This window comes from Coffea eugenioides, chromosome 9 (assembly GCF_003713205.1).
Source record: "Coffea eugenioides isolate CCC68of chromosome 9, Ceug_1.0, whole genome shotgun sequence".
Taxonomy (NCBI): Eukaryota; Viridiplantae; Streptophyta; class Magnoliopsida; order Gentianales; family Rubiaceae; genus Coffea; species Coffea eugenioides.
Genome location: NC_040043.1, coordinates 41,591,605 through 41,601,352, shown reverse-complemented (window position 1 = coordinate 41,601,352; position 9,748 = coordinate 41,591,605). Strand labels below are relative to the sequence as shown.

The 9,748-nt window shown below is 33.1% G+C and overlaps 1 protein-coding gene and 1 long non-coding RNA gene across 2 annotated transcripts; one reads left to right on the top strand and one right to left on the bottom strand.

The window, feature by feature from the left end:
* Nucleotides 1–315: 315 nt before the first annotated feature.
* Nucleotides 316–2,061, bottom strand: LOC113782598 (probable L-type lectin-domain containing receptor kinase S.7). Its single transcript, XM_027328477.1, has one exon. It carries the CDS (start codon nucleotides 2,059–2,061, stop codon nucleotides 316–318), a length of 1,746 nt encoding a protein of 581 aa, XP_027184278.1.
* A 3,283-nt stretch (nucleotides 2,062–5,344) lies between these two features.
* Nucleotides 5,345–9,387, top strand: LOC113783791. Its single transcript, XR_003469983.1, has 3 exons — nucleotides 5,345–5,781; nucleotides 7,829–7,881; nucleotides 9,257–9,387. It is a non-coding gene; the product is annotated as an uncharacterized LOC113783791 (long non-coding RNA).
* The last annotated feature ends 361 nt before the right edge of the window (nucleotides 9,388–9,748 follow it).

Genomic DNA, 9,748 nt, shown 5'->3' with positions numbered 1-9,748 from the left:
GACATTGGAGATGCAACTCATAAACCAACTTAAGCCACCACGTAATTCTGACTACATTCACATATTCGCATTATATGACAGCTATAAAGATATCAAAAGACCGGATATTGACATTCAACCATAGCCAACAAGCTCCTAAAACCTAGAAAATGTTTCAGTGTGCACATTTACCCTATTAGGTACACAACAGAGGACTAAGTTCACTGAAGGATTGTGAAATCAGGAACGTATCCACTCATAAGAACCATACAAGTAGCCAACCAGCTGAAAATGTAAAAGAACAGTTAAACTAGTAGTATCACGAACTATGGATCATCATCGTCTATTGGAAAGCTTTAATAGAAGGTTGAAGGGCTTTTTTCTGGGCGAAGGCACAGGCTCTGCCTCCTTGCTTAACATCTTGACGACCAGAGTCATAGGAGGCCTTTCTGTACAGTTTGGATTTGCACATCTTAAACCTACCAGTAGCAGTTTCTTCATGTCTTGTTTTCTAAATTGACACTTCAATTTCTTGTCTACGGATTCAAGGATCTTTCCTTCCAAATCGAGTCTGCTAACCCACTCAACCAAAGAAAATCTTTTCTTCCCATCACATTGTCCTTGAAACGGTTTCCTGCCACAAGCAATTTCAAGTATAACAATGCCTAAACTATAAACATCAGTCATAGAAGTTGCTTTTCCATTTAGAAAATATTCAGGAGCAATATATCCAGTTTCAGCATTAACTGTTGAACAATGACTGCTGTAATCATCAAGTAAACTTGACACTTTAAAATGGCCAACCCTAATATTAAAGCTTCTATCCAGCATTATATTACTTGTCCTGATATTTCCATGGACCTGCTTGCATCCCTCATGTAAAAATGTCAATACACCTGCCAATTTAACAATTATCCAGTATCTATGATGCCATTCTAGTCCAGATCCTTCGTACAGAAGTCGATCAAGAGGGAGACATCCAGTAAAGTCATATACCACACTCAATTCTCCACTACAACTAGTCCAACCACAAACAGGAGCTAAGTTTTCCTGTTGCAAAGTTTTGATTTGGAAATATTTGCGCATAAAATGGCGCAACTCAAGGACTCGTTGAACATCCAAATTAAACCTGTCATTATCAACAATAACAGCAAATTCCATTGACCATCTCGGAGAATACTGCATCAGGTGTTTCAGTTCTTCATACTGATGCTCCCTGGGTATTTTGACTTTCAACCAGGCCCTCTCTTTCCACAACTTCTTAGGATCACAAGTCTTGTACTTTTCTACAAACATCCAAAACTTCTTTATATTAATGGTATTGCATTTCTTAATATATATACAAGCAATAAAGCCTAAGAAGATAACCAAAAAGAAGAGACAGGCCACAAGAATCCTAAATTTTGACGTCCCGCAAGGCCTTCCATTAACGGGATCAGAAGTCTCAGGTGGTGGTGGAGGTTCCTCGTTCCCTACAAAGGTAGCCACCATCTCCCACGTTTCTATCAAGAGCCGCTCTGAATCGGGATCACTGGAACCTGAAAACCCAGCGAATACCAAACCGTCAAGATATGAGATGTCGATTCTGACTTCTAATATCGGCAATGTTGGTTTAACCTTCGTATGATTCAAGAACACATCGATCACTCCCCGATCGTACTCAATCCATGACCATAATCGTCGTCCAGAATGAAGATTTATTCCATAATCATCCAACTTTGCCTTTGAGTATGAAATTAAACTTCCAAGGTCGATTCCAATATGATTTGAATCAGGATCCTTCAACCCAGCATCCATCTTCCCATCAAACTCGACCGCCAAAAATCGATTCTTCCCCGAAGGGCGGTATATACCCAAATACTCCCCAGCATTCCCCGTAATCACGGGATTCGCTGAAATAAAGAAAGTAAATCCATTGCTCTGGGACATCGAATTCACGGTCTCCGTGGTAAAGGTGAAAAATGTCCGAAAGTGACAAGGGCAGCGAAATCCTTCCTTATAGATTAAAGATCCGGAGCTTATGGAATCTCCATTCGATGTCAGACCAATTTTTCCACCAGAAATGTCTGCATCCCCATACATTCTAAAATCGGGAATTGATGATGTAGGGAACGAATTATATCTAAAATCTAATGTTACTGTACCTAAGGTGAGTGGTAGAAGGTACGAAATGAGAATCGACGAGCGTATGGCGAAGAAACGAGGTGACATATTAAAGCCGGTGGAGCTAATAGGCTGCTGCGTGAGGAGGGAAGGAAAGGAAGATGAAAAAATAAAAGAAAAATAAAATGCGGAAGGAAGAGAGCTGGAAAATAAAAAAAAATGGAAAATTATGATCACGTCATAATGCTTCCAACTTCATATTCTTTTTATAGAACTTTCAATTTTTAAATTATTAAAAATATCTCTTCATGCCTTTTGAATTTAAAAGGTAGGAAGTGGCTCCACTAATTATTAGGAATTTGGTTTGATGTTTATTCATAAAAAGGTAAATATAGATAAAAGATCATAAGTCCTGCTAAAAGTGCAACAGTAAATGATAGTACTGATATTGTACCCTTTAAGTCAACAATCCTAAGTCCTGGACAAGTTATATAAAAAATAAAAAAATAATAATATTCATTGACCGTGAATTTAAAAAATCTACAGCGGTATTAATTCTAAAACCTAAATTATGAAATCACTAAATTAAAAACAAAGTTCTATTGGCTCTTCAAAGTGAAAATTTTTATTTCAAATCTTTATTTTTGATAAAAATAATAAAAACAACATCAATCCTATCAAAAATGAAAAATAAGTAACAATTTAGTTTAAAATAAATATATAGAACATTTAACCGTAAACTATATCTACTCAATTTGTATACATCTGATCTAAATTCGATCATAATTAGGTTTGAATAAGAGTATAAAACTCAACCACTAAGAATAACCTTGTGTATTATTGATTTTTTTTGTATTTTTATTGTTTTATTCATATGTAAATATGTTATACTACTATGTCATTTTTGTACTCTAAATTTATTATTTTTTTTGTAATTGTTGGAGACATTATAAGATATTTTTTATTTTTTATTTGCATTTGCAACTACCAATACTTGTTGCCATTGTGATAAATTCTTGGTTTTACATATTTTTCATATTATGAAAGGTAAATTTAAATATATTGTAAAAATGTTAAACTAAATTGCAGGTTATGGGTTTTTTTTTTCTCTTTTTTGCTTCAAAATTTACCTTTTCAATTTGGAGGATGATTATGGAATCCACTATAAACTTTTCCAAAAGAAAAGTTGACACCATTCAATCCAATTTTATATCACAAATAACTAAACTCTAATGCTTTTATTTGAAGATACAAATGCAAGTATATTTCAAAAGTGTAAAACTAAATTGCAAGTTATGTGAGTTTTTTCTTTTACTTCAAATTTTAACTTTTTAAGTTGAGGGTTGAAATATGCACAGGTCAGGATTCTAGTTTACATAAAAACGAAGGAGTAGAAGCTAGAAGGTAAAGGAGTTGAAAAATAAAATAATGCATCATAGTTCTACAATATAGAAGACGAGAGGACCGGGAAAAAGACCAGATGGGAAATTATTTTAAATTACTTTTTAATTGTTCTATTGTAGACACCATAGTAAGTAAAAATAAGGGATGGATATAATACAAAATATTATATGTCTACATATTATATATGCATCCCTTTTTTTCAAAAATATGATTAGTTCAGAGTTCATTGCAAAAATAAAAATAATCAAGTAGGTAGGTGAAGTCTTATTATTGATTTTCTTCTATAAAAGATAATTAAGCACATAAATTCATACATGAATAGTACGAATATATTTCAAAGTTATGAATTAAAACTATGGTTACAATTATTAAAAGTTTCAAAGATTATGCTCTACTAATACCAAAATTAACTCTTGTGTTTAAGACATTAAATATATTAAAATGTTATCACCTTATCATTTCACACACACAAAATGAAAAGTAGGATAAAATCCAAAAATCCCTATCTCCAAAAGGTCAAGATTTACCTGTCAAAGTGATGTCGATGCGATTAAAAAAATATATTTTATTCAAATGACACCTACTTTCGGTCCATATATTTTAATTCCTTTTTTAATTTTTTTCTTTTCTATTTCTTTAAGGGAAAATGGTCAATTTCATTCATAAACTTTTTCACTAGTACCAATTTTAGTTTCTAACTTTTATTTCAAACAAATTTGATATGTGAACTTATTTTGCAATTCCAATTATAGACCTCTTTGGTGGCGCCACCATCTAAAACCGATTTGACTCATAATTGATCAACTAAACATGAGTATTTTGGGAACATCACTCAAAGGATTATAGTAAATCAAGTAAATTATGTAAAAAAAATCATAAAATTAAACTTTAAAAATTTTTATCTAGTGATTTTTAATATGATTTAAAAGTTTTATCTAATGATTTTTTACACGATATACCTTTTTTATTATAATTTCATGTGTGATATTCCCACAATATTCCTGTTTAATTAGTCAATTATGAATCAGATTAATTCTAAATAATGGTACCACTATAAAGGCTCTTAATTAGAACTGCAAAATAAGTTTAAATACCAAATTGATGAAATAAAAGTTATGAATTAAATCAAAACCAACAAAAAATTTAGCAGAAATTGGCTATTTGCCCTTTATTTAATTCCTTCTTTGTTTTTGTTTTTCCCTTCTACTTCGTCCTGAACCCCATCCCGCTAACACCACCACAGTATAAACGCCAACCACCACAACGACCGATTCCACCGCCAACCCAAGAAACCCACGGCCTCTTTCTTCCCCTTGACCACCACTTCTTTCCCTCTCCCTGCAGTCCTCTCCAGCTTCCCCCGACCACCACGTCGCTCCTCTTCCCCCTCAGTCCCTCCCACCGCCTCTCCCTCTCCCCCTTTCCTCACCAACCCTTCCCATTCTCCCAGTCTGCACTTTCACATCGGCCTAGTCGTTTGCTAGTTGGTAGACAATGCACCTAAATTTCAGTGAATGCCTTGTTGTCAACCTCACATTTCCTCTTCCCACAATGGGAGTTGACTTAATTCTCAACCATAGAACTATTCAAAATTTTAAGGACTAGTATATAGCGCAGAATGAGAGTGATTTTTTTTACTGTAATAGAAGTCTACATCTATCCGTCCATCCACCATAAAAATTGTAGTCACTGTTGGATGGGCGATGTAACACGTCACAGATAACAGTGAAGCAGGTTCGTGGACCGGTGTTTTTAACATTTTAACATTCGATACTTGAGTGGTTAAGGAATTGCTCAAGTGTGGTCGCTCTCATGTGCCCTGCACCTAATTTTTTTTGTGATGCCCTGTCTGCCAGACTGCTCTGGGCTCGAGATCACTGTTTCTATCCACTCCGGAAGACGTCCTACTCTCCTCTCCCCTCCTCTCCTCTTTTCTCGATCAATTTCTTCCCTTTCATTTTCCTTTTTTAACCTTTTCTTTTTGTGTCAAAACTTCGTCCAGTAGCAGAATAAATCCCATATTCTTCTAGTTTTTTGGGACAAATATCTCTCGAGATTGAATCTGAAAATTTTCAAACTTTTCTTTCTATAATTTGAATTTTTTAGATTTCTTTGATTAAATCCTCTTACTCCCTTCCTCCATTCGCGATCTGAAGCTTTGTTCATATGTGGTTTTCTGTTCGTTTTTCCCCTTTTTACTGACATATATTAACCTATTTCTTTGTAATCGCAGGTGGAAAATTTTGAGCTTTTTCTTGTTCAACACTTTTGAACTACTCCAAGATATGGTAAATGGTAAATTTTATGTCATTGACTATTAACTATTGAAAAGTTTACGTTTATGCACTGTGATTTTTTTCTTTTTCTTCCTCTTTTTCTCTAAGTTTTGGCAGTGATTTCCCTGCTTATCTTTTACTTGAATGCTTAAAAGAAAAATTTTCAATTCTTTTACGAGCTTCCTTTTTTCGGTTCATGTAGGAGAATGTTTTCTTTTTTTCCATTCACATAGGAGATTTTTTTTTTTTTTTAACTTTTTTGCTTTGCATCTCTACACCAGTAAGTGATGAATCTGTTTTTTGGTGGTTTTGTGAGTTAATAGTTGGGGTTTTCAGCCACAACTAGCCAAAAGCAGTGTTGGCGATTAAGGATTTCCATTAGTTGTGATTCTTGTCTTAGTGACTTTTCCTTGTGTATTTGCATAAATATTTCCTTTCCTTAATCTTTTGCCAAAGTATAATTAATTCATTAAATTTCTGTTGGTTTTGTTTGACAGGATTGGCTTGTGCTCATATAATAAGATACTATTTTGAGGCCATAACCTAGATTATAGTAGAATTACTGCTCCTAAGTTTGTTATCTGTTCAACTGTTATTGCAGGAAATTTTTGCTCATTTAGACTTTACCTTCTATTAAAATGATTTTTTTCCTTCCCTTCTTTCATGCCGTTCAAGAGTTTTTTTCGATTCACAGAGCTATTTTTTCCCATTATTCAAACCTTTTAGCTAGCTCTCTTGGAGATTGATAGTGTAGAACACCGTAAATCTCTCGGTGGAACTTCTTGATTATATATTTTATAAATTTCAGCTATACAAGCTAACCAAGTGCTTTCTGCCTTATGGCAATTTTCACTAAATACAATGGCTAATATACCTATTTTCAATGTTTGTATGTAGTAAAAAGTTAGACCAAGAATAAAAGCGTCAAATACTAGAGTTTAAGCATATATAGAGCTGGCAATTTGTCCCAAGTCCCAATGGGCTACCCATGCCCAAAGGAACTTTGGGCGGGATGGGTATTATAAGTTGGGACACATCCCAACTATACCCATTAATGAATGGGAAAGGATGGGAAATACTTGGGTACCCATTGGGCTCAAATGGCAAGGGCTCTGTTTGGATTAGCTGTTTTTGGTAGGTGTTTTTGAAATATTTTATTGTAACAGTGTATATGAAAAAATTTTACTATAAAATTTTTTTGAAATATTTGATATATTAATATGGATGGGATGTTTCTTGAGTTATTGTATATTACTGTAACATTGTATTATGTTTATTTAATAAAACTAAAAGAAATTTAATAAATCAAAAATATTAAAATTATATAAAAATAAAAAAATGAATTAAAGGAAAAAAAATATGTAGAAAATGGATTTGGGTATTGGGCGGGATCAATCTAAACCCATCCCAAAATGATCCCGCCCAAGTTAGTCTCAAAACACATATGGGTAAGGTTGGGCCCAAACCCATATGACTCGGTTCCATCTCAAACCCAAGCAAATCCCGCCCATCCCGCCCATTTTGCCACCTCTAAGCATATACTAGAATTAGTAGTTAAATTACCATTAATTTAGCAGCCTTTTTTCCCCGGCTGTCCGTAATGTGCCACTGCATTGAGCTCGAGGTCATTCACTTTGTAGGAAGTCAGGAACTGCTCTACCCGCTCGCTGTCCTCGTTTTGTCTTCTTCCCCTTTTTTCATTTTTTCAATCAATGTTCTTCCTTTCCTCTTCCACCCTTTTATTGTCTTTCCTTTTTCAATTTCTTTTTGCATTAAAATCCTCTTTTATGACTGACCCATTTTCCATGCTGTATAGTAGTGTGTGAAAGTAGCTGAGACAAATCTCAAACTCCTTGGATTTTATAACATATGCTTCCTTAATATCGAATATGAGATTTTTTAGAATTTTATTTCATTAAATCTGAAATTTTAATATTTTCTTTCATTAAATCCTCTACTTCCCTTCATCCCTCTCCATTTTTCTGTCTGTTTTTTTAATACATATTTTCTCTTCACATTTTTTTCCTTTTTATTGATCTATAGTTTACCTATTTCTATAATTGCAGGGGGAAAAGATGAGCTTGTTCTTCTTTAACACTACCGAACTACTCAAGATATGGTAATTTTTTTTCCACTGACTATTGAAAAGTTTACTTATATACAAATTGTGGTTTTTTTTTATCAAGTTTTATATGTGATTTTTGTGGTCATTCAAAGTTTAGTCTAAGTTTGGCTGTTCAACTGGACTATATTGATATATATATATAAATAGCTATTAAACAAATTTTTGTTGTTAGCTTAATTTTTGTTATTAGCTTCACCTGCGTAAAGGCTTTGATAGAAAATATTGGTTGATGATTTATTTTCAATTTTAAGAAATAGTTTTGTACAACTTTCAACTAATATTTAGTATTGCATTGTTTGTAGATAGAGGGATTGGAAAAAGAGATTAAACTGACAGAATTTTATAGGGTTTGGTGGATTGAATAATCGGTACAGTTCATCTTATGAATTATTCACAAGCTACCACTTGTCTTAGTTGATTTTGGGCTGTCAAAGACACCCGGTTTATATTGCTCTACAAATATACAGATTTTTTGTCAAGTACTTGAGAGCATTTTGGTAACTGTAGAACACGGCAATGAATGCTGGTTCTTTCTTGTAGGGTTAACAGGATTGTTATCTTGATGTTTTGTTCCATGACAAAATATGTGTCGTGTAATTTTCTAGTATACTCTTCTTTCTTTGCAGATGTGATTGATGAAGAGTACAAGTAGTCTAAACTTGGATACTATTGGATATGCCTAGCAATTGGGCGGGTTGGCTGGGTTTTGGGGGGTTAATGTTGGATTTCATTTAAATGGGTTATATCCAACTCGCCCAACTTTAGATTAGGTTAATCTTGGATTGGGTTATCTCAAACCCATGACCCAAATATGACCCAATATATTAAATAATAGATTTTGATATATAAACCCTTTCAAATATATTTTCATATACAAAAAATAAATAAAAAATTCACACACATATATATATTTTCACACACTAAAACACTTACAAATGCAAGCACACACTCACTTTTTAAGTTCTTTTGAAATACATTATTTTTACACATACAAACACACTAAAATACTTTCACAAATACACACACATACTAATTGTTTAAACTACTTGGACCCAATCACATTTTAAAGAAAGTTATAAACTGAAATTTTGACCCATAAATGAATTTTGTAAATAAACTATAGTCTCTCATAGTTGTAATGCAATTTGTTCAAAGAAATTACTTATTTAGCTCTAAATTATTATTTTATAGTATGTGTATAAAAATAAAAAAATAAAAAATATATATATGTATGGAGCAAGTCAGGTAACGCAGATTTTTAATTATATGACCCCTGTTGAGGAATTGTAATTACTAACCACAAAAATCAATTTTGGCTAATGAAATCCTGCTAATTAATATAATCAAAGCTCCTATTCATCCATGGCAGGACTCGAACAACCTCAGCAATCGAAACAGAGCCTTGTCTTTGGTGGAGCATATTGGAAAGTAGTATTGGAGTTATGATCTTGATACTTTTTTTTTTCCCTCCTTTGTAATATTTTTTAGCAAGGGAGAAAGGAATAAATCTATTATTTTTTTAATCATTTGTTTGTGTTTACAACTGATTACCATAATAAATCCATTTTCTGCTCTTTTAATGGTCATTTCTTTTAATCTTTTTCAGCACTAGTGTATAAATACCAATTCAATTATTTGAGATGCCACCAAGTAAGTAGTAGAGGCGTTTTTTTAAGAGTTAATCTTTCCTACACCGTCAGTGTAAACCTATTTTACACTGACGGCTCACCATATTGCGCCACCTCATTAATGAAAATTGGCAACCTGTTATAACCTGTAACCATTACCTATTATCAAATAAAAATAGGTTATTCACCTCTTTTTCTGCCTCTTCCTTCTCTTTCTATTGTATTCTCGATTT